General features: G+C 40.6%; 1 protein-coding gene across 1 annotated transcript in view; it reads left to right on the top strand.

Annotated features, from left to right (window-relative positions):
* CSMD1 (CUB and Sushi multiple domains 1) overlaps positions 1-26,100 on the top strand; it is a 2,470,978-nt gene that overhangs the window by 1,991,652 nt on the left and 453,226 nt on the right. Inside the window, 4 exon segments of the mRNA XM_063916678.1 lie at positions 226-352; positions 7,283-7,485; positions 20,392-20,583; positions 22,509-22,647. Of these exon segments, the coding sequence (XP_063772748.1) occupies positions 226-352; positions 7,283-7,485; positions 20,392-20,583; positions 22,509-22,647 (661 nt within the window).

Genomic DNA, 26,100 nt, shown 5'->3' with positions numbered 1-26,100 from the left:
ATATATATATATATATATATATATACTGTATCTATCTATCTATCTATCTATCTATCTATCTATCTATCTATCTATCTATCTATCTATCTATCTATCTATCTACATAGATCTGTTCCTGGATAGCCACAAAACAATATTTGTAAAAAATTTAGCATTTAGATTAACCAAAGGCAATGATTTATATGTTTTAAATGTTCTTTTTTTATTTAACACTTTTCTGTGCAGCTGAATGCGGAGGTCAAATTTATGCTGTAGCATCAGGACGCATTCTGTCTCCTGGTTACCCAGCACCATATGAAAATAATGTACATTGCACATGGATTCTTGAAGCAGATCCAGGGAAAACCATTAGGTAACCTGTCCAGAATATAGGGGGTAATTCCGAGTTGATCGCTAGCTGAAAATGTTCGATGCGCAGCGATGATGCAAAAAAACAGCACTTCTACGCATGCGCGACGTACTTTCACAATGGCCGGTGTAGTTTCACACAAGGTCTAGCGAAGCTTTTAAGTCGCACTGCTGGCCGCAGAGTGATTGACAGGAAGTGGGCGTTTCTGGGTGTCAACTGACTGTTTTCAGGGAGTGTTAGGAAAAACGCAGGCGTGCCAGGAAAAAATGCAGGCATGGCTGGCCAAATGCAGGGCGTGTTTGTAACGTCAAAACAGGAACTGAACAGTCAGAAGTGATCGCAAGCGCTGAGTAGGACTGAAGCTACTCTGAAACTGCACAAAATTATTTTGTAGCCACTGTGCGATCCTTTTCTACGCACTTCTGCTAAGCTAAAATACACTCCCAGTGGGAGGTGGCATAGCGTTTGCACGGCAGTTAAAAACAGCTAGCGAGCTATCAACTCGGAATGACCCCCATAGTTTTACAAAGTAAATGTACATTGAAATTGTATTTTAATGAATATAGTATTAAAAATTATAAAAACACATTATGGAGATCACACATATTGGTACATGAATGCTGTTTTTTTTGTGCATTACTTTTGTAATTATGCATGTTATATTTGCTATGTAAATGGCTGTACAATAAAATAGGTTGTCCAGAGCATGGAGAAAGAAAATCAAACCATAGCCCAGTGTTCAATTCAGTCAAAACTATATCAACCAAATCAGCAAAAATATGTTATATTTTATGTAAATGCAGACAATATTGCAATCATCTTTATTTACATACTAAAATATAAAAAAATGCAAAAAAAAAAAATCACAAATAAAATATGCTGAGGTGATAAGGCAATGCACCTGCATATTTTTACAGACTGTGCATGAGGTTAGATATAAACTAAGTATCCTGATTAGTTAACATTTCCTTTAGGAACCCCATTCTTGAGAAAATGGTTATAAGGATATCAGCTACTTTGTGTGAATGGAAGAAAGTGCTACGGCTTCTGGGTACCTGTGGTATAATCCACCACATTAAGATTGTACTTTTTACCGGAGCTTCTAAGACTAGCTGGGGCTCCCACAATATCTACAGCAACCCGTTCAAATGGTTCTGATATGACTGGCAAGAGAATGAGAGAGGCCTGACCCACGGACTTTCCAACTAGCTGGCATTCCTGGCATCAGCATCAGTACTTGGTTATTTCAGTCCACATGTCGGGCCAGTAAAAATAGGGCGTTTGGGTTCTTTTAACCCCCAAATGTCCTGCAAAGGGGATTTCATGTGCTGTCTTCAGCAACCTTTCTCTATAGGTCTTGAGTACAACCAGCTGTCTGCTAGGATCCTCAACTGGCTGACCTCCCCCCTCATAGATGCTAAGCTATTGTTCTTCTTTGAAAGCATCACTTCTGACTAGCTGGTAAGCAGAACAGAAGACGCCATGCCCTCCCCCACCTCAGGGTTTGAGTTTACAATTTCTACAGGGGTAGTGGGGGATTTGTTGCCAGTGAGCCGCCCTCACACATGCATGGGTTAATGCATAGTAATGCTATACTGCTGCTCTCTGGGCCATTACTGCTAAAACAGGGGTGGCATTAGACACATTGCTGTATACACTATTCTTCCCCACCCCTGTTTGCTAACTGTACATGACACAGTTTTTAATTAGGATATGCGGTCGCCACGGGTTCTATTCCCACTCTATGGGTGTCGTGGATACCCACGAGTGGAAATAGTCCCTGTTGGTCGGCATGCCGACCATCGGGAAAGTGAGCCGTCGGGCTCGTGGAGGAGGTCATGTGACTGCCGGTCAGCTGACCGGCAGTCACATGAATACCACCCCATTTGCACTTATGCTGTGCTGGTCAGCAGGGGTTAACAGAGGCAAACCAGGGTTAGCTTATACATTTGCATCATTAAATACATCATTCTCATTTGCAGCATGTTTCCTTTCCAAATTAGGATGCAGCATGCATCCTTCCCAAATCAGTCTCCAAAACTGCCATAGCCGGTAAATTGTCCAGTACCCATATGTCCCGGATGCCTCCCCAAACCCCCCAATTGAGATACACTTCTGGGTGGACTGCACTCACTCCCCTCACAGCAATAGTCTTCTCTGGAATAATGTTCTTTGGGCCAACTAGTGTTGAATGTACAGTATGAGAGTCAGATCGACACCCGAATCTAATAGCCCAAGGGCAATTTTTTGTCCTCCCTAAATGGCTTGTAGATTGTCTCAGGAGCATTCTTTGGGCCCTTCCACACATAGGACAGCTGCAGAGTCGGCCCTAGGTATAGGCAAATTAGGCAAATGCCTAGGGCTTTTGGAATGTCATGGGGAACAAGCAGCTTCTGCTGATTAAAATGATATGTGGCATGCCTATATTTTGTGTGTGACTGCGGCTGTATCTGCATACGAAATTCTACATTATAGTGTATTCCTGGAAATCACTGAAATGTAGCATTTCATTGCTGATACATTCACAGTTGCACACAGAATATAGGCATGCTGCATATTATTTTAATCAGCAGAAGTTGCTTGTGCATCCTAGTCACAAAGCATTGCAAATAAGATGCATTTTCTAAAAAAAATAAAGGTGCACAGCTTTAGCAGAGCTGCTAACTGACTCATGCCAGGCATCTCCTGCTGCATGGCGTATTGAGGAAAGATGTATGAGGACACATCTGTATACAGGCAGAGGTCACAGTATTAGCGGCCATGTGAGTGCTGTGTGTGAGTGGGTTGTTGTGCATTAGTGTTTGGCATATGTGTAAGGGGCATTGTGTGTGTCATGTGTATAAATGCATTAATAATGTGCAGCAAATGTAAGGGGCACTATGTGTGTCATTATGTGTATAAGGGCATTAATAATGTGCTGCATATGTGTAAGGTGCTCTATGAGTGTCATTATGTGTATAAGGGCAAAAATATTATGAGGCATATGTGTAAGGGACATTATGAGTGTCATTATTTGTATAAGGGCATCAATAATGTGCGGCATATGTGTAAGGGCCTTTTTGTGTATAAAGGCATTAATAAAGGTTGGCATAATGTTTAAGGCGTATTATGTTTATAAGGACATTAATCATGTGTGTCATATGTGTAAGGGGCATTACTGTGTGGTATGTGTATAAATGCATTACTAATGTGTGGCATTATGTGTATAAGGTGCTCTACTGTGTGGTGTAACGTATAGAAAGGGCACTATGGTGTGGTCTAATGTGAATAAAGAGCAATATGTTATGGTGTGGTGTAATGTGAATAAGGGGCAATTCAGTGTGATGTAATGTGAATAAGGGGCACTTATGTGAAAAGAAACATTTATAAGGTAAAGTGAGACTACTATGTGATGTGCGCACTGTTCCTATTTAAAATATAGGAGGGTAGGAATACCAAAATGAAGACTGCTATAGGTGAAGGGGGAAGGTGCTGGGAAAGTGGTACAGGGTCAGAGGTGGGACTAGCGGTGGTGCTAGGGGGCAACAGCCAAAATCTTGCCTAGGGCATCATATTGGTTAGGGCTGGCTCTGGACAGCTGGCATAGGTTTACCTGCCAGACCTGCCACAGGGAAGGGTGTTGATATCTTCTTCTTATGAACACTAATGTGCCCCCACTTCATCACAATTAAACACATGTGGCCAGTTGCCAAAACAGGTCCCCCCACCCCCCAAAAGGTGTACAAGCCACTGGCTTCCTTGCAAGGGCACACTAGAGTGATCCTCCAAATAGCCTCTCTTTCCAGGCCAACCGGCCAGTCGTCCTAAAAGGTTTCTTTGTGGTAGGAGCTCTAGTGCTGACGTACTTATCCACCAGGCTGGCAGCCTGCTCAGATGATTCAGGGACATGCTCCACAACCCAATCTTACATATTTGCTGATCACAGTGATCCTTGATTAATTAGTTCCTTGATTTTGTCATACTGTATTCTGTTGCCTCCACACCCTCAACTCTCTGATAAAACAAGATTGTTGGTTGAGCCACAAGTCCAGAATAAGTAACAGAGGCACTGCATTGTAAACCTCTGAATGTCTGTCTGTACACTACGCCTCAGGGTTGATGTTGAAATACTTCAGCAAAGTTTGTTCAATAGCTGCATAATCATCATACAGTTCAAAATGTTCTAAAGCTTACCCTCTTAGTCCAGAGGTTAAAAAACTATCCCACTGACAAGGGTCCAGTGGAAACTGTTGGCAAGTCTTTTCAAAACCCCTAATGAAGGTATCAAGGTCTCTGTCCTTCTCTAGCACTGGGAACTGGTCATGCTGGTGTCTGTTCCTACTAAGGTCTCTGACTGCAGACTGGTTGTTGATTCTGGAGAGCTCCAGCTGGTACTGGTGGACCACAGCAGCTTGCCGTTCCATTGACTCACTGACAGCTTGTCATTCAGCACCTTGTTCGTCATGTTCTCTAGCTGCATGTTACTGTTCAATAAGCCTCAGGGTTGACCCACTGTCTTCATCCTTCATAGGTTTGAGAGCAGTCCATAAATATCTGTCCAGATCAGTATTTTCACTGGAGTAGTCAGGGGTGTCTGACCTCCTCTCAGTAATATTAATGCTGTCCATTACCTGACGATCTCTTCCAACAGATTTTGCCCCAGCCTGATACCTTACCTACCGATCACTAATTGGCCCATTACATATGTGGGGAAAAAAGACAATAAATCCTTAATGAAAAAATATAAACCTAAAGCATTAAGGTGCACCGCATCAAGTCTAACATACCAAGATAAATTCTGACTCACAGATGGAGCTCATCTAATGTGGCTCCATCGCGAATGTGCACTCCGGGCACGGCTGGGTGATCTGGCACCTAGCCCTGCTATAGGAGTGCACAGAGACGCTTCCATTGCAGTGCATGGGGCATGTGCACATCTCACACACACACGTGTCCAGGACACCATCATAGGCGCACCTCAGTGGGTGCGCTGCTGCACAGACGGAGCAACGATTAGCATGACTCCATCTGTAAAACACATTCTAGACTATTGTGCACCCTAAAGATGAAACAAACCAGGAAACAGGATCATTAACCTTTGTCCTAGCCCTATTCAAGGACTGGTGATTCCTGTACCCTTGCCACTCCAAATAAGGCACCACCTCTAACAAGAATTTCTGCACCACTGATCACCTAGTCCTGATCTCAGCCAATACTCCTTTCAAGCACACAATCAAATTCAGACCATTCATTTGATCAATAGTATTACCCCAAACATGAAGAACCAACCAATTAGGAGCACCCCACCATGTCACAACCAACACCAGCAAATCCAGTGCCAAACCATGTCTCTCAGCCAAATAGATGTACTGTATGAGTGACTGACATAGCAAACCTGCCCAAATGGATCTTCTTCAGCTGTGAACAAAATAAAACCCTAAAAGTGAGTCACTGCATCAAAATTAAGCATAAAAAATCTGACAAATGACATACAGTAAAAAGATAACCCAAGTGAAGAAAACTCCAAAAACATACCAGAACTCAAAGTAGGCCAAAGTGCAGTCTAGAGGTGGAAAAATTCAAAATCTCTTCAAACCCACCTGTCGGGATTCTCACAATCGGGATACCCATGGTTTGTATTCTGACCGCCAGCATCCCGACTGCTGGTATTTCGTACACAAACCTTTTTATATACTGCCCACAGCAACAAACACTCCCGAAGGACCCTATTGGCCTAACCAAACTGACTGACACCTAAACCATAAAGCATACTCTACAAAAAAAACTGAATTTTTATATATCATCAAGTCAAGCTTGCTTTAGTCTTCTTTTACCTTTGCACTTACAGTATATAAATAATTGCAAATATATTAAGCAATGTAAACTTTCAACTGTGTGCAATACAGTGTGTACTGCATGTACAGTGTAAGGATTTCTGATCCAGGAATATATTGCATTTGTTGTAAGACAGTAACCTTATCATAAGACCACTATATTATTATTATTATTATTATTATTATTACCAGTTATTTATATAGCGTACACATATTTTGCTGCGCTTTACAGAGAATATTTGACCAGTCACATCAGTCCCTGCCCCAGTGGAGCTTACAATCTATATTCCCTATCACATGTACATGCACACACATTCACTAGGGGTAATTTTGTTAGGAGCCAATTACCTACTAGTATATTTTTGGATTGTGGAAGGAAACCGGAGTACCCGGAGGAAACCCACGCAAGTACAGGGAGATTATACAAACTCCACACAGTTAGGGCCAAGGTAGGAATCAAACCCATGACCTCAGTACTGTGAGGCAGTAATGCTAACCATTACACCATCCGTACTGCCCCAACTTTAAGTAACATCTGAAAATATATTAATAAATATATCACTTTGTGAGGTTTTATCAAATCATCGATTTTTCTTTGGCTACTAAAGTATATTTAGAATACAATTACCACAATTAAAAATAATGGATCTTTAGTAAAGTAAAGCTGCCCGCACAAGTGCCTTCTGAGAATGGAATGATCCAATCTTATTATATTTTGACCTGATATACAGATACTGTTGATCCAGTAAATTGATAGTCAAGGTGAAACACAGTATCACATACTGTACTGTAAGCAAATAATTTTCACTTACAGAACATATAGATCATGGACTTTGGCTAACAGTATTTGTCAATATATCCTAAGAAAGCCTGAATGGCTTTATTTAGGCTTGAACTGAGCTATATTGTCAAAAAAAGCTTGTGGATAGCTTACAATTGTCGATAAGTATATGGAATGATAATTTAACTAAATATTTTACATACATTAAGAAAACCTTCTTTTTCTGACATGTGTTATTTTCTTTTTCGACAGCAATATTATATTTTAAGCAACAGAACAATGAATATTTTATTATTTAGAGCTAAACATTATATATACTGTCTGTTCTTTTTTTTGCAGCCTTCACTTTATAGTTTTTGACACTGAAGTCTCACATGATATCCTTAAGGTATGGGATGGACCTGTAGACAGCAATGTTCTCCTAAAAGAGTGGAGTGGTTCGTCTCTCCCTGAGGACATCCACAGCACATTCAACTCTTTGACGTTACAATTTGATAGTGATTTTTTCATCAGCAAGTCTGGTTTTTCCATACAATTTTCAAGTGGGTATAACAGACTATATTATAAATTTAACATGATTTGGTGTCTGCATTGAATGGAAATATCCCTGTGTTTATACTTACCCTTGAGTGTTTTTATCTATGTGAGGCACACAAATGCATATAGATTTTCTGTTCAAATGAACTGTTCTAAACAATATTCTTCCAAGGACTATCTTTTCATTTATTTAATATGCAGTGTTGTGAATAAATATTCATAGTAACTGTCAAAAGTAAGCCTTTTTTGGAGCTGTAGTTTAGCTTCAAACTTTTTGGCCTTTACTTCTCTGTTTTCAATTATGTCATATGTGCAGTGGCTCTATTTATGGGCTATTAAGGGATCATTGTCATTTCAATCCAGCACAGCATGCAGAAAATGAAGATCCAAACTCATTTGAGCAATTATATTAATTGCAATCAAGTTCCATATTTTTCATTAAAACTTAATTACTATTTAATCAGAGACTGAGCCTAGGTTAAAAAAAATACCACAAAATAATGGATCACACAAAATAAAATATTTTGTGGTGGTGAACCATCAACAGACAATTGTATAACAAATGAAACACTCAGCTTTATAAGTGCATATAACTACATGAAGTTATAGTGGCAGGAGTCAATTGTAGGCAAGTAGTAAATATCCATGAGTACTCATGAGTTTGATAAGTCATCTTCAAACACAACAAGATCTCAGAATGGTAGAATTGAATGTTTATTATGTTTTACAGAAAAGTCTAGAATATTGCTACTGACAGGAATACAATCAAAAAACATCCTACTGTGCTGCCATCTCAGTTTGAAGGTTTATATTAAATTATATAAAATTTAGCAGTTTTATTTTAAAGGCATCCAATTTTCACTGTCTTTTAATCCAACCCTCTACTGCACATGGTAAAATATTTATCACCTGAGTTTATATTTTACTGCTATAATTAATCTGTTATTTAATTTATTATTATTATTATTATTATTTATTTCCAGTTATTTATATAGTGCACACATATTCCGCAGAGCTTTACAGAGAATATTTGGCCATTCACATCAGTGGAGCGTACAATCTATATTCCCTAGCACATTTACATGCACACACATTCAAGCTAGGGATAATTTTGTCAGAAGCCAATTAACCTACCAGTATAATTTGGATTGTGGGAGGAAACCGGAGTACCCGGAGGAAACCCACACAAGTACGGGGAGAATATAAAAATTCCAAACAGTTAGGGCCATGGTGGTAATCTAACCCATGACCTCAGTGCTATGAGGCAGTAATGCTAACCATTAAACTATCCATATTGCCCATCTATGAATTGTGTATCTATCTATCTGCTCTTTCTTAAAGATCAGTAATTTATATACTGTGTTTTGTCTCCAAAAGGTTGCTTGCTTATATTTTAGCTTTTCTAATAACCAAATAATGATTCCTCACTTTGGCACTACAAAGCACCATCAAAGTTTGGGAACTGTAGAGGAGGGGATTGAGTTTGCCTCCTTATTTTGGAGGTTTACAAACTGTTTAAAAATGTGTTTGTTTATTCCCTTAATATCACTTACGTTTTATACTTGCCATGCTTTCTGGGGCCAATTGGTCAAACCAACTGAAAGGGGTATATTTAAAAAAGTGTGGGTTTTTATAAGTGTAGATTTTGCCCATTGCATCAATTCTACAGATGTGTCCTTACACATCTTTGCTCAAAAAAGCAGTATGGCGTGGCGTGGCATTTCTGCAATGCATATGCATATGGCATAAAGAAAATAAGACTATAGAAAATGTAAATATTTAAAATGTTGATAAATCAAAACAATACACACACTATGAGTATACACAATATGAGTAAATAAATGATATTGTGTTTTCATCAAAATATTATGATCCCAGGCTTGGAAGGAAATTTTTTCCAATAGCACTTTGCAGGGAAGGCTGTCTACACTGACCCAGAGAGAAGGCAGAGCTCATCTCATTAAAAGCACCAACATATCATGTCCCTATTGTCTTGTATTTGTCATTTGTTTATGTACTTTGTTAGGTGCTGTGGAACCCTTGTGGCACCATATAAATAAAGGATGATGATGATGATGATGATGATAATAATAATAATAATAGCTGGCATCTGGTTGTAACTAAGTACAAACTAGGTACAGATGTCTTGCAGATGTGTCCTCATACACTAATCTTTTTTGTGGCCTATTTTTTGTACCCCATTCCAAATCAAGCACTTCTTATGGGACCTTAATTCCTTCAAATACCCTAATAATAAAATGACTGCAGTCCCAAAGGAGGGACTTCCACAGTTATGGTAACATTTTCTACTGAAATTATTTAAGTTCAATAAATAATCATAAGCAATATGCAAACCCACTTGTTTATGTATTTTGACCTTTCTTTTTTACACATTGTTGCATTTTACTCATTTTATTTTTCTTCTTATTAAAATTATGTTATACTGGTTATTGCACCCAACATTGCCTTGGTGTTGTTTTTTGCTTTCTCTCCCATTCTCATACCTCCCACACTTTCTCCTCTCTGTCTGTCCTCCCTCTCCTCTCGATTTCTTTTTCTGCTCCTGTCTTTCTCTCATTACAGTCCCTGCAAGCTTTAGCATTCAAACTTTCACTACTGCTGGCTTTGAACGTCAAACTTTCTATCTGGCCACCTTTCACTATTAAACTTTCTCCTCCGCTCCTCCACTGCCTCTAACTGTAAAAATGCCTTTCCTGCTGGATTTGGGTTAGAAAAAATACTCCACTTATGTGCCACAATCATATATATGTATTTCTTCTACCAAGAGAAATATAGTAAAATAATAGAATATATGTAAATATACATTTTAGTACTCTATGCATGGGTTTGTATTTTCTCTCTCTCTTTATATATCAAGGCTAACAAAACCAATCCAGGGTTATGATTACAGATGTGCAGGCTCTGATTTACTTGGTTATTCATGCCAAAATAAGAGCAAGTTTGGATTTATATGGATTTTTCTTATTGGCTATCCAAAACCCATGACATCCAAGAGCCAATAAGATGCCATTTTGACATCTGGGTAAATCCAAAACAGCACATATCTAGTTATGATATACAGTAAATCATCATAAAATTGAGCCATATAGCATAATACACATAGTGTATTATATGTGTGTTTTTAAATATGAATAATATTTAAATCTATTATATATACATGTGATTACATCATTAAATATACACTTATATATAATAAAATAATTATTAATAGATATACTGTATGTTGTTTAATAACATACACAACAGTTGAGCTAATGCAACCAATTTGCTGTAAGTAGTGTTTCTTATAGCATAGTGGAATAAACTATAATGTTTATACAGAACTTTATTGCTAGTCAAATATTGATAGAATTTGTATTTGTTTTGGATTACACTCAATGCAGGTAACAATAAAAGTTTTGCACCAAATCTGAAGTATTCAACATCAATTAGTAAGAAATACAGTTACAGTAAAGTATTTAGGTGTGATTTGCATAAGAAGTAAATCTCTTCTTATCAAATACATTCTAAGGTGAAGCCAATATGACTGTCAGCGAGAAGTGTATGTGCTTGGATGACAGTTGAAAATGAAACAAATTACAGTTCTATTGGAATGCACTTCTGACCTAGTGTTTTCAAGAAGTGCAGTATTTTCTTGACAGGCACTGGCAGATGTGTTTACAGTAATACAGATAAACTTTGACATGGGTGAAAGGCTATATATGGGATTTAACCAAGGAGAATCTAGAGAGTTGACTGACTTTTGCTTAGTTTTATGTGTGCTTGAGATAATGACATGACATACATTATTATTAACATGCTGCTATGGAATATATTCACCTGGTGGTAAATTTACATTTTAAAGAAGCAACTGTACCAGGTTTTGATCACTATAATGAACTGTAATGTTTTTCTAAGTAGAATAATGAATGTTTTCTTAAAACATAATAAAATAATTATCAAACTATAAGTTTTATATATGTTACTTACACAGTTGAGTTTTCTGCTATAGCAAGACACAAAAGGATTCCAGAGCTCTTTAGAAATGTGGCTTTTACTGAGAGCATGTAAAATACAATATGGCCACTGGGGGTTCTTCTGGGGATGGATTGGGTGGCAGGGGACAACTTCCCCCAACCACATAGCCCTCATCTAAATATACTATATTTTTACATCATTGCATTATACTATTGAATGTGGAGCCATTCAAATTGAGAGGGCCTTAATGATGTATCTAAATTAATGACATGTAGAATAAGCAGATTTTACATTACACTTATAAAAGGGCAGTTTTACCAGCAAGTATAAACAAACTGCATACTACCATTTAACGTCCAAAACAATGTAAGTAGCATTGGACCCATTCTAGCAACCATGGCTCATGTCTATGAGGGCATATAAAAAGAGAGGTGTGCTCCTTAATAAAGTGTTTTCTAACCCCCGCCCCCTACCTAATACAAAGTAATATCTTCACCCACTTATTTTATTTAAGTCACATTTGACCGTTTAATTTTTTTTTTTTTTTTTAAATCAATATTTTTTATTGAAAGATAAACATTTTTATGGGGTACAGAACAAAGAAAAAAAGGGGGGGTGAAACATCAATACAATATAACAGTAGGTAAGTTAGGGGTACAGAAGGGTGAGGGTGGGGGGAGGGTAGGGTTCCAGACTAAGGTTGGGGGGAGTGTTGCATCAGAACATTGTATATTTAATACATCAAAAAGAAATTGAGACACATTAAGGAACTGTACATTGCTATAAGATAATAGTGGCTTAATCATATTGGTCAGGAGTTATAAGTACACTTTAACAGATCGTGGAGGGAGGCCTAGTGAGGGAATGTTCTCAGCCGGGAGGAGAAGATATAGGTGCCCGGGTATTGGGGGGTGTAATGGTATGCAGTATGATGTAGATCAGATGTTATCGGGATGCTCAGATGGGCTGTGTGGGGGGGGGGAGGATTTATGAAGATATTGAGACCCTTCAACCGAGGAGATATAGGTATGCCACGCTAGCCAGCGTGTTTTAAGGGAAGTGTAGTTGAGAGAGGAGGAAGTTGATTCCGTCTCCATGTGGTAATGGTAGTTTATTTTATGTATAACTCTGAGCAGGGTAGGGGGAGAGGGCTGTTTCCACATTTGGGCTAGATTTGCTCGAGCGGCAATCAGGATGTGGCCCAAAACGTATCTGGCGGATGACTTTATTGCAGCGGGGATAACCTGCAGTAGTGCTAGAGTTGGGTCTGGAGCTAGGTGGGTGGACAGAACTTTATTTATTAATTCAAATACATCTATCCAATATTCAGTGATCTTTGGGCATGTCCAGAATATGTGGAAGATATGTCCCACCGAGCCGCATAGTCTCCAACATTTATTACTATGAGAGGGCCAGAATTTATGGATTCGGTCTGGGGTTTGGTATATTCTGTTCACTAGTTTTATATGCATTTCCGTGTGGTTTAGACACTGGGACATGGAATGTGAAGTTAAAAAAACTTGACGCCAGTCTTTTGGGGATAGGGTTTTTCCCAGGTCCTGTTCCCATTTGTTTTGGGCGTTTGATTTAGAAGGGGAGGTAGGGGTAACCCGAAGTTTATACCAGTATGAGATGTCGCCTTTGGAGGCCGGTGAGGAGAGACGGGAGAGGAGAGTATTTGAGGACGTGTGGAGTGTAGCGTAGGTAGGAGGGATCGTCTTCCACCAGTGTGCAACTTGTAGGTAGTGGAAGAGTTCCGTAGCTGGAAGTGAGTATTGTGACTGGAGAGTAGGAAAGGGTTTTAGAGAAAGTCCATCTAGGAGGTCACCCAAGGATAACACTCCTGCGTTTCTCCATTTGGTTAAATTGAGATGTGGTATCATCGATGCTAATGTAGTGATCGATATCTGGGAGATATGGGAAATGGGCGTTGATAAGGAGGTCGATAGGGAGTCCCATATTTGTAGAGCAGCTTTCGTGGAGGGGAGGAGGGATGGTTGTGTTGGTCGGAGCGACTTTGGGATACGGAAAAGATCAGCTAAGGGGATTGGGTTTGATCGGATTTGCTCCATCTCCATCCATCCCGTGTGCAGGTGGGTTGAAAAATAATATTTAATGGGGGCTAGGAGGGAGGCTTCTTGGTATAGTGGAATACTAGGTATGTTAAGCCCACCAAGTGCTTTGGGCAGGGTCATTTTGGAAAGAGCCATTGCAGGTGGTTTTGCTGACCAGATATATTTAGACATTATAGAGGAACAGGTTTGAATGGCCTTCTTTGGGAAGGGGTATGGTATAGTGCGGAAAAGATACATTAGTTTAGGAAGTAGGGACATTTTGAATGCCGCCATTCGACCCAGCCAGGAGACCTCATAGGATGACCAGGATTTTGTAAGGGACTCCAGTGACTCTATCAAGGGAGTTAAGTTGACAGAGAATACGTCTTTAGTGGAGGTAGGAATGTTGATACCCAGGTACTTAATTGTATGGGTTCGCCAGTTGTAAGGGAAGGAGGCTTGGAGTACTGGGATGGAGTGGGATAGATTGAAGGGGAGGGCATCTGTTTTGGTAGTGTTTAGTTTGTAATAAGAGGCGCGGCTGTAAGCATCTAGCACATTGTGTAAGACTGGAAGCGTTGTGGTGGGTTTGGAGATAAAGAGGAGGACATCGTCAGCGAAGAGGCTAAGTTTATGGAGGGATGAGCCAAATTGAATTGCTGGGATGTTGGGATTGTCTCTTATTTTAGCTGCCAGAGGTTCAATTGATAGGACGAAGATTAGGGGGGATAGAGGACAGCCTTGTCTAGTGCCATTTGTGATGGGGAAGGGGTCGGATAGGAAGCCTCCACTGAACACCCGGGCCATGGGGGAACTGTATAGTGCTAGAATAGAGGATAGGATACGGTCCCTAAATCCGAATCTGAGGAGAGTTTGGCGCATGTATGTCCAGTTTAATCTATCAAACGCCTTCTCTGCATCCAATGACAGCAAGAGAAGGCCCTGATCTCCAGATAGAGAGTCTATCAGGTTGAAGACCCGACGTGTGTTGTCCGATGCTTGTCTCCCAGGGACAAAGCCAGTTTGGTCCGGGTGTATCAGTGAAGGGAGGAGTTTGTTAATGCGGGTTGCAATCATTTTGGCATATAGTTTGATGTCGCAGTTTAGTAGCGCTATTGGGCGGTAGTTGTGCACAAGGGTGGGGTCTTTGCCGGGCTTAGGTATAGTGACAATACGCGCTTCTAAGAGCTCTGGAGGGAGGGAAACTTGGTCTGAGAATGTATTGAATAGCGTGGTCAAGAGGGGGGAGAGGGCGTCGTGGAAAGTGGAGTAGAAGTCCGAAACAAAGCCGTCTGGGCCAGGGGCCTTATTCTTGGGAGTAGTTTTGATAGATGTGGAGAGTTCGTCTGCTGACCATGGGGCATTCAGAGTAGAGAGCTGGTCCTGTGTGAGAGAAGGGAGGGAGAGGTCATCTAGAAAGGATGAGATGGACGGGGGGGAGGGTTGGGGGGTGGAGGGGTCGGATGCTAAGTTGTATAATTCGGCGTAATAGTTTGCAAATTGGTTCGTTATATCTTTAGGATTTAGGATCTTTTGTTTAGAGGGAGAGTAGACACATTTAATTCTATTCCTGGCTTGTTGAATGCGGAGTTTGCGTGCAAGCATTTTGCCAGCTTTATTTCCTAGCAGGTAAAATTTGTGGCGCATTCTATTCAGGGCCGCCTGGGTGCGTGCGAGGAGTAGCTTTTGAAGTTGGCCTCGGACATTAGAGATCTCAGTTTTAAGTGCTTTGGAGGGATGGGTCTTATTTTTAGTCTCGAGGTCCAGCAGGTCGTCTTCCAGAGTCTTCTGCTTTTGAAGGGCTTGTTTTTTTAGAGTGGCCCCAGCCTGAATGGCGGCTCCACGGGTAACGGCTTTAAAAGCACACCAATGGTTGATAGGAGAGGTATCATGAGGGGAATTGGTGGTTAAATAGGAGTCAATGGAGTCAGAGATTATTTTTTTTGACAGGGGGTTGTTTAGTAGGTATGGATAGAGGCGCCAATGTCGGGGAAGGTTAGAGGTGCCCTGGAGGTTCCATTTCCAGAGAACTGGGGCGTGGTCCGACCATGTGATTGGTAAAATGTCCACACTTTTAGTTCTCTGGAGAGACCATTTATCACATAGGATCAGGTCAATTCTGGAATAGGAATTATGGACAAGGGAGTGAAACGTGTATTCTCGGCCTGTGGGGAATTGTGTCCTCCAGATATCGTATATGTCGAATTCTGCCAGTAGGTTGCGGAAGGCTAAGGAGGGGGCAGAGGTAGAGGTTGGGGCAGATTGGGGGAGTTGGCGGGACTTGTCCAATTTAGGGTCCAAGACCAGATTAAAGTCACCCAGAACTACCAAAGAGCCCTTTAGTGCCTTTCGTATAGCGAGGAATAGTTTTCGCAAAAATGGGACCTGGTTAGAGTTAGGTGCATAAAGGGATACTAGGGTAACCGGTGTGTCGTTAAGGAGGCCAGTTATGATAATATATCTGCCGTTTTTGTCTGAAATTTGAGAGTGTAGGGAAAAGGAAACATTTTTGTTAAAGAGGATGGCTACTCCATTTCTTTTGGATGGGCCATTAGCATAGTACCCCACTGGGAAATGGCTATCTTTAAAAAGGGGGGGTTAGCAGAAGAGAAATGGGTTTCTTGTAAAGCTATGACATCAGCTTTCTGCTGATGGAAGAAAGAGAGGGCCAATCTGCGTTTGTTGGGAGAATTAAGTCCCTTGACATTAAGAGATATGAGGTTCAACATTGCAAGTCGATATTAGGCATGATGAAAGTGGTCTGAGGGTATCTATTGTAGCGTTTCTGCTCCGAGTGCAAATAGGCGTTGGTAGCCAATAATGTGGGTCGAGTCTGGAGCTCGAGGGAGGAGGGGAACAAGTGGGAAATACATGGGATGAAATTAAAACAGGAGAGGAGGAGGTAAACAACGAAAAGAAAAGGTCCGGTATATTGGACCTGCATGACTACTGCATGGGTAGGGGGAAAAATTTTGGGGAAAGCAGTAGTACAGAAAAAGGTGAGGCGGGCTGGGTTGGCCTGCTCCGCCACTCTATAACAACTTCTAAGAAGGTAACCTTAGGGCGCAAAGGTCTATTGTAGGCTACTCTAATCCGGAACTTACGTCCCCTAGGGTACAAGCTGGAAATAAGTAGGTGTCAGTAAATAACTGGGCAACGAGTTGCCCCATAGAATATAACAACATTTGGATAACATGTGAGGGAATACCCCCGTGACTAGTAAACCAAGAAATCAATCTTATAACAAGATAAAACATTGCAATTGTAGTAAGAAGCATATAAAGGATACTTTCCCCTCCCCGCACTGGGGGGGGAGAAGGTCAACAGCCTCCGTGAGTCGGAGGATCTGGTGCATGGTTTGCGGTAGGACCTAGGTCGGAAGTCCAGTGATTCAAGAGGTCGACCAATCATGGTTGACGTTAGCAGCGCGTGATGATGTAGATGTCTTCGAGACGGAGATGTCCCAGTCCATCAGTAATTTCACACCAGCATCTAGGGAGGAAATTATGTAGGTCGAGTCCTCATATGAGACTATCAGTTTAACTGGGAATCCCCATCGGTAGTGGATGTCGTGGGCTCTCAAAGCAAGGGTGATGGGGGTGAAAGCACGTCTCTTCGCTATGGTAGTTGCGGAGAAGTCTTGAAAAATCTGAAGACCCCCTAGTGTATCTGAGTTTTTGGATTCTCTAGCGGCCCTCATAATGCGTTCCTTAACTGGAAAGAAATGGACTCGAAGGAGGGTGTCCTTAGGAAGGTCGGATGAAACGGTTCTGGGTCTAGGGAGACGGTGAATACGGTCAATCAGGAGTTCCGAGGCATCTGCCTTTGGGAGAAGTTTCTTGAATAGGACAGTGGCGTAGGCTTCCAGTTCGGAGTTGGTGACTGAGTCAGGGATGCCTCGAATTTTGATATTGTTCCGCCTTGATCTGTCCTCCATATCCGCCAATTTGGATTTGAATTGGTCCAGATCCTGTTGTTGGCGGTCGTGAGATGAGAGTAGATCATTGTGGGAGGTGACCAATTCCTCCATTTTTCGTTCCAATTGATCCGTTCTGTCTCCCAGGGCTACCAGCTCAGTTTTGACCTCACGGATGGCAGAGGTCAGATCTTTAGAGAGTTCAGATTTGAAGGCAGAAAGTATTTGGCAGAGGGATCTCACGGTTAGAGGGGCATCCGACTCGCAGTCCACCCCCGATACCGAGAGAGCAGAGGACAGAACACTTGATCCCAAGGTGTCCAGTGTAGCGGAGGGGGATGGGGCATTTTGTAGCGGGGAGATTTGGAGGGATTTACGTGGTGGATAGACAATTTTTGGGGGGATTGTTTCCTTCTTTTTTGAAGGAGCCATTTCTCGTCAGTAGCAACGCACTTAAGGTTGTTGAAGAGACGTGCCTTGGTGGTGGGTCCAGTCAGCCGATAATAGTGAAATAGGGGTGCTCAGTCACATTGGAGAGTAGAACGTGTTATTCAGACAAGCATGAGTGGCGGTAGACAGGTTATAGAGCGCTCACATTATGAGGTCATTGAGGGCATAAATCCAGAGGGTATGGATGTCGGGGCACAGCTGAGCTGGGCGGGATGACAGTCAGGTCCGCCTGACCGGGAGGGTGGGAGGTCTGGTTTCGTCCCATAGATGGTGTGGTAGGGACAGTGAGAGTTCTTCCAGCCGCTAATCTAGTGGGGTTCGGGGTGGGCTGTGTCTTGGGAGCGGGGTGTGGTGATCGCCACAGATATCCGTTAAATTTGTTCCGGTGACCCTTCTCCAGAGAGGGTACTGACTCCAGAGAGTTGAATTCAGTCTCCCCGGTGCTAGGCAGCGGGGGGAATCAGAAATGGTGGCTTGCAGGGTGGGACGTATAAGGGGAGAAGCGGGTAGGTCAGCTGGGGGGGGGGGGTGATTATACGTAGCTGTGGCTTCGTTAAGCCGCTGCGGCAGCTGTTTTACCCAAGGCCTCTCTGTGGTACTGGGCCTGTAAGTTTTAAGTATGAATGATTGGCTGGGGGGGTCTGGAGTTTCTGGGAGGTGAGAGCGGGGGACAGGTGCCGGAGGATCCCGTAGCGGGTCTTAAGTGCTCCAGAGCTTCTTGGTGTACAGATCCCCAGGGCCTGGTCACGTTAGGCGGGCTGGAGATTGAGTGGAAGGCAGATGGGGACCAGAGGGTAAGTGCAGGCTTTGTGTAGCCGAACGGCGCCGCTTACCTCTGTCCGCAAGATGGCCGCCGGCCGCAGACGGGCACTGCAGGCAGGCTCGTGGGGCGTCCTCTCTCAGCCGGAGAATCTAACAGCGGTCCCGCTGTAGGATCGTTCGGGGCCCCAGGTAACGGAGGGGTGGAGCGGCGGGAGGTCTTGGTGCTCAGGGACGCTTATCTGCGGATCTTCTGCTCCGTCTCACCGATCCGGAGCCCGAAGTCGGGCAGGTTCCAAAATTGAGATCCCGGCCCCAGGCAGCGAAGCAGGCCGCAGACGGCGGGCAGTAGCAGCGGCTTTCAAATTTCTTCTCCCTGTCCAGTACCCACACAGCAACTGCAGGGTATGTGGTTGGAGAGAGTCAGGGGAGGATTCACCCCAGAAAAAGGGTTAATTTGTCGTCTTTTGCAGGAGCTCAGAATATGTTGGACCTCTCTCTGCAGTGTCTAGGCCACGCCCCCCGTTTAATTTTATTTTAATCTTATCCATGCCTCTTTATTTTAATTTAAAGTGTACAGTATATTTTCCCGTATTTCATGTTAATTATGTCTGTGGCCCATAACTTTGTTTTGTCACATATCTAGGTCTATTAATAATTTGCCTTATAAATGTGTCTGCTATAATAATATATGAGACTCTTTTATAAAGTAAATTAATTATTTTACCCCCTTATTATTACAAATTATTATCTGTAGCCTCTTAATTATCAATAATGCGGTTTGTAGCATAAAAAATATATATTATTCTTATTAATAACAACACTAAATCTATTGTGTAGTGAGAACTCTCTTGATCTTATTGTCTTGAACTGATGTAGGCCAATGGGTATAGGAAAGAAAAACTCAACAAGCAATCAGACTATGCCATGGTGCTTCCCCAACTGATATAAGTTAAGAATTGACCTGACAGCCTATTTTATAGATGGTCAATCAATCAATCAATCAATCAGGACCGGTCTTTCACCACTTTTTTTGTCAAGTTTTCAAGTCAAGTTGACCTGTGGTTACTGTAATCACAGGTTAATGTTTCCAATAGCTTGTACTGTACATACAGTATATTAATGGTGATAGTGATTTGTGAAGCTTTAAGTTTCAACAATTTAGTTTTGCAGTGATTTTTCAGCCACTTTGCATGATCAAATTTGGAGACTTTAAAATAGTCCAAAAGCAATGATTATCATAAATCACCTCTTAATTAATTTCCCCTTAGTGGTGTCATTTACTACAGCAATTACCTCTTTCTCCTGATTGCCACTGAATTTCGGAGCTGCAATTTACAGAAAAGAAAATTCAAGCCAAGGACAATAGGATTAATTTACATCAATGACTTGTATAGTAATTTGTTCCCTAAAGTTGTAGTACTGTATGTACTATATGACTTTATTGTATTCAGATAAATACATCTATATGGGAATATTTGCATAAATAGAAAATCCCATAACTTTGTACCCGTATTAATAAAACTCTTTTTGTCAAAATGTCATATATAGCATAAATTAACAGCATAAACATTAAAAACAATGTAAATATAGAGGAACATAAAAATGTTATTGGAAAAATTGTATTGTACTTTTATATCAGAGGGAAATAACCATAAACCTTTAAAGTCACTGTTGCTTTGCTAATAAGAACAAATCTTATAAAGTTTTCTGAAAACTATATTCACTGTTGTAAATGTGATCATTCCCTACAGCCTCAGTTGCATCAACATGTAATGATCCTGGAATTCCTCAAAATGGTTCTAGATATGGAGACAGCAGGGAACCTGGAGACACAATCAATTTTCAGTGTGACCCTGGCTATCAATTACAAGGACAAGCAAAAAGTACATGCGTGCAGCTAAATAATAGATTTTTTTGGCAGCCAGACCCACCATCTTGTATAGGTATTATGCATTATTTACAATATAATCACTTTTTATTTCCAAATACTTATAGAAGTTTGTATGTGGGTATTTCTCATATTTAGATGATACAGAACTTATCTGCAAAAATTCATTCCAGCCTAAAAGTTAATGCCTACAATTGTTATCAGTAAGATCATTGTAATATATACAGGTTGAGTATACCATAACTGAAATATCTGAAATCCCCCAAAAAATGGGTGGCACCTTTTTGATTGGTCAATGAACAGAAACTTTGCTTCACGCACACAATTCTAAAAAATACTGTATACAATTACTTTCAGACTTTAAAGTTATTAAAAATATTAGATTAAATTACTAAATGTATTTTGCGTTTAGACTTTGGTCCCATCCCCAAGATATCTCATTACGGTATGCCAATATTCCAAAATACAGAAAAATTTAATTTGAAATTCAAAACACTGCTGATTCCAAGCACTGTAGAAATAGTAGACTCAACCTCTGTAACTTTGTTTAATGAACATTATTGTTTAGTACTTTTTATGACTTAATGTAATAAAGACTATATAATAAATCATATTTAAAAATAATAATAATAATAATATATATATATATATATATATACATACATACATACATACATACACACACACATTAGGTACACTACAATTGCCATGCTCTGTAAGCTACATTAGATTCTACATATGTTATTTGATAAACTTGGTAAATCTTAAATTCTGTAAATGAGGTTATACGGTCTTGAAAAATAATTGTTCATTTAACTCTCCTTCTGGTCAGACATTTTCATGGCTTTGTGTGATAGGCTAGACATCAAGTGATAACCTTGTGGTGTATTCATGTAGCTACCTCCTATTCACAGAAGGGGTTACAGTGGAGAAATCTAAGATTTCTCCAGCATTGCCCCTGCTCGATGTCAGAATCATTTTCCTATACAGTAGTATAGCAAGAGCGATTCTATAGATGCATGGATAGCACTGCTTTCTGTTTCAGTCCTAAAAATACATTTGCCATTATGGCATAAGGAGGCTTGTTAGCGGAGAAGAGCAGTAAAGCCCGCTGTCTCCTGGCCTCCTCCCTGCTCTCTCTGTCCCCTTCTGTGACAGCAGCCAATCAGAGGACCGCAAGACATATGCAATTAGGCATGTGACGGGTCTCTCCCTCTTGCCCCAGTGCCCCCTCTTTCTGCCCCTACCTCTGCTGCTGTAATGTAAACCAACATATGCATATGCCAGATCACCCCCTCCTTTCTGCCCCTGCTGCCCCATTGCCTCCTTGTTCCTCCCCTACCCCTGCTGCTGCTGTAGCAAGTTGACCCAACATATGCATATGCTGGATCACCTCTGCTGACTGCCCATTGCCTACTCACTCTGCCCCAACACCATTCTGTCTGCCTGCTGCTGGATCACTCCCCTGCACCCACCCATGCGCGGCCATGGTTCTTTCACCTGTGCATGTGCAGTAAGGAAAAAGCAGGCAAGAAGCCAAAAGGGCAGAAGAAGAGGGAGAAGCCAGGATCGCCAAAGATTGCAAAGGGGAGAAGGTAAGTATTAATAAATATAAAAGTAAAAAAACATGAATAGATCCCCTTATTATGACACCTTATCATGACTTGTGAAACCTTATCACAAGATTTTTTTTCTCATTAGCATACAATTTAACTCACAGCAGCTTTACTTTAGCTACTGTATGTCTAATCTGAAGGATAGTTAAAGAAGAAAAAGCTGTAGTCACCTTCAAAGGGAGCAATTCTCCATAGCATTACAATGATCTGTCAAGGACATCACTGAGCAGCTTTTGCACTATGATGATTGTTAAGCAGTGCATACTTTATATCAAACAGTTTAATTGTTATTGTTATAGAAGTTCTGTTGTACTCTACTTGGATTAACATCTAACTGATTTTTCTTCTTGTCTCTTTATGACAGCTGTATGCGGTGGAAACTTGACAGGCCCAGCAGGGGTTATTTTATCACCAAACTACCCTCAGCCATATCCTCCTGGAAAAGAGTGTGACTGGAGAATAAAAGTAAATCCAGACTTTGTCATTGCCTTGATATTCAAAAGGTACACATTACATAGAAAGTACAAAGCCTTGTGAAAGGATTCTAAAATGTCATACCTAAAAAATAGATAATTTGTCACCACATTGGGCTCCTAATTACATTTTCTAACTAAGCCCCAGAGCATATGACCAGTGTCTACACCATCAATGCAGACTCCTGGCAGAATAAAATACACATTACTTATGCTCCAGCAATATTTAGGTGCCAAATACAATGTGAACCAACAAGATGTATTTAACATGATAACAAAAACAATAATTTTTGTCTTTTGAAACAGGACTAACCAACCTTACCAAACTGTCAGTATAATTGTAGTAAAGACCTTTTGGAGTTAATGTTCATGGTATGTCAAAGGTAAACACTGGATAAAATATAGTATTGACATATTTGAGTTTTACATTTTTAAGTGATAGCTTATGAATATGAATAGATGAATGTGGATACAGATCTCATCAATTAGCTGCAAATGTTTTGATTTTGTCTTTTGAAAAGTGTATTCACTATAAAAAGAAGTTCATTGTCATGTTAGTATGTTATTCTGATTCTCCTGACAGACCAGTATCACTTTCAGCCACTGCAGGAATGAAAGACTGTTAGAGTGCTATCCATGGTAAACTGTTGTACTCCAACTAATTGATCTAGGTCTTCATTAGTATGTTTCGCAAAGAATGTACAGTAGTAGCACTGAATCAGTTTGCCTTCTACACCTATGAAGTAAATCTGTCCACAAATTAGAGAGGAAGTAATTCACTACTGCAGACTACAGTATGGATCTATCAGTGAGCAGGCCCTGCAATCAAGCACCATCAAACATAAACCTCCTAAAGTAAATCAGTTATTTCTCAGTATGAATATGAGACTGTCTAAGAAGATAGATGGATAAATGGAAAGAGCACAACTCGACCAGCTATCAGTTCCATAATTGATCAGGTAAACTATCCACATGCAAGCAATTTTATATGAGTGTTTAGTACATAATAGCTAACAAAATTGTTTATCAATTATCATTGCTTTCTTATTATTTGTTCATTTTTTTTAAGTGGCCAGCCTTACTAATAAATCATAAATAAATGATAATGGAGGGGTGGTCAACTTAGGCTGCATACTCTATTGGAAAATTCTTATTCATATTTGTCATATTAGTTATACCTATTATATTATAGTCAGTCCATCAAGGTGGTCATTAACAATTTTAGTTTGATCGCTAAAAAATATTATCTTCAAAATTGTAGTCTTAGCTACATATACTGTATATCCATTGTGTGGTGTTTAATGGGTGATTAGAGTGAGTACTTTCAGGTCAATTGCTATGAAGGCTGTTAAGGGCCATATTCAGGGCCCAATTTGGGAAGAGATGTGTGCTGAGCGAACTGCTCAGCACACATCTCTCCCCCTGCTCAGCACAGCATGATGTGTGCTGAGCATGTGGGGGGAGATGGGGGGGGCACTAATTTCACCCAGCGGATGAAATGAGTGACCTGCTAGATTGAGCCTGCATGCAGGCCAATCTAGCACCAGCGATAGCGATGCACTGGGCCACGCATCGCTATCGCTATGGGGGTACACATTGAGAGATCAATGTTTAAAATCTAAACAATCCAGTCAGATTGCTTAGATTTTGAGCAGTAATCACTCCGTGAGTACCCCCCTTTAGGTGGCCATATGAATTCCTCAAAAATACATTAGGTATCAACTCTCAGGTAAAGTCACAACTGACACTGGTGGGAGGTGGAGCGTTAGAATTTGGAAAAACTGTCAGTAACTGTAATGTAGCTTTAACTTAGTGAAAGGAGTTTTTGTATTTGTTTTTTGTTACTCCTATCATCTGCACCTGTCTACACAGACATGGGAAAGATATGTAATATTCCATGAGGCATTTTCATATAATCTCTATCTGGAAACTTTCCCTCCTTCCATTGATGCATGTGCCTGCATGTTTATAATGTCATGCAACTATATAAATAATTGTCTACCAATGCGGTGAGACATGATAGACTAGATGGTAAGTAAAATAGGGTTATAAACAAAGGAGGAGTGGGAATGTAAGGCAGAAGTGGGTACAGAGCATGAGGAAGAGAGGATGGAGGTGATGACAGAGGTGGGAACAGAGCTTGGCAGGTCCAAGACTACCAATGTGTGTTTATATACTGTGTGTGTGTGTGTGTGTGTGTGTGTGTGTGTGTGTGTGCATATATATATGTTTACATATACATTTAATGGTGGAATTTATTTTATATGATGTTTTTTCTGCAGATGTGATGACCATAACATATTACCTATTTCTATTTACTTATGTTTCTTCATTTCTCGTTTTTATAGTTGTTACTGGAATCTGCAGTACATAAATGTAATGTCTACTTTCTCGGAATTGGTCCACTGCCAAATGGAATTACAGATGTTACATCATCAAGATTACATTAATTAGGAAAAGACGGTAGACACTTATTGTATCCTTTTACATTTACCTTACCTACAGTACAACTCATATACATAAGCTATCACTTATTGGGTAAAGTAAGTGTTGAAAAGCTCAATCCTACATCCAGTGTTTAGTAAAACGTGCATTAATTTCAAAATTTTACATAATTGGTACAGGTCTGGACTGGGCAATAGTCAATAGCTAGCAATCCATTATTTTGCTAGTCATGTGAGATTAGGAGAACATCATAAACAACTGATAATGTAAAAGTCAGAATAATGGATGCATTCCATGCTTCTAGTAAAATATAGATTATGTAATCAAAGCATCATCATATATTTACAGTATTTAGGTCTATGCATAGCCTTTAGGAATTTTTAGGACTACTGATATTTGAATCTAAGGTTGCACTTTCAGAATTGCATATATTTTTAAAGATCCTGAATGAATTTGTACTGGCACATTTAAGTGGACACACTTGACTTTGTTTTATAACTTTGACATACCAAACTAGAGAAAAATCTACTATTAGAAATGTATGTTTTATATATATATAATATATATATATATATATATATTGACTTGTGATACTTATAGATATAAATATAGGGTGGTCTTCAGTATGCCGACTGTCGGGATCCCGGCGCACAGTATACCGGCACCGGAATCCTGACAGCCGGCATACCGACACTTTTTCTCCCTCGTGGGGGTCCACGACCCCCCTGGAGGGAAAAAAAATAGCATGGCGTGCGTAGAGCACCACCGTGCCCACAGCGTGGCAAGTGCAGCAAGCCCGCAATGGGCTCATTTGCACTCACCACGCTGTCGGTATGCCAGCGGTTGGGCTCCCGGCGCCAATATGCTGGTCGCCGGGAGCCTGTCTGCCGGCATACCATACTACACCCATAAATATAGACTTGTGATAATAGGATACACAGCACTTTCTACCAGATGATTGAATACTATTGAAACCACCTATTGCATCTGATTTCCTAAGTATCATACACATGCTTTTAGAACTTTTCAGGCATTATT

Source organism: Pseudophryne corroboree, chromosome 4, assembly GCF_028390025.1.
Source record: "Pseudophryne corroboree isolate aPseCor3 chromosome 4, aPseCor3.hap2, whole genome shotgun sequence".
NCBI lineage: Eukaryota > Metazoa > Chordata > Amphibia > Anura > Myobatrachidae > Pseudophryne > Pseudophryne corroboree.
Note: the sequence above shows the minus strand (reverse complement) of the source record. Positions and strands in the feature narration are given on the sequence as shown.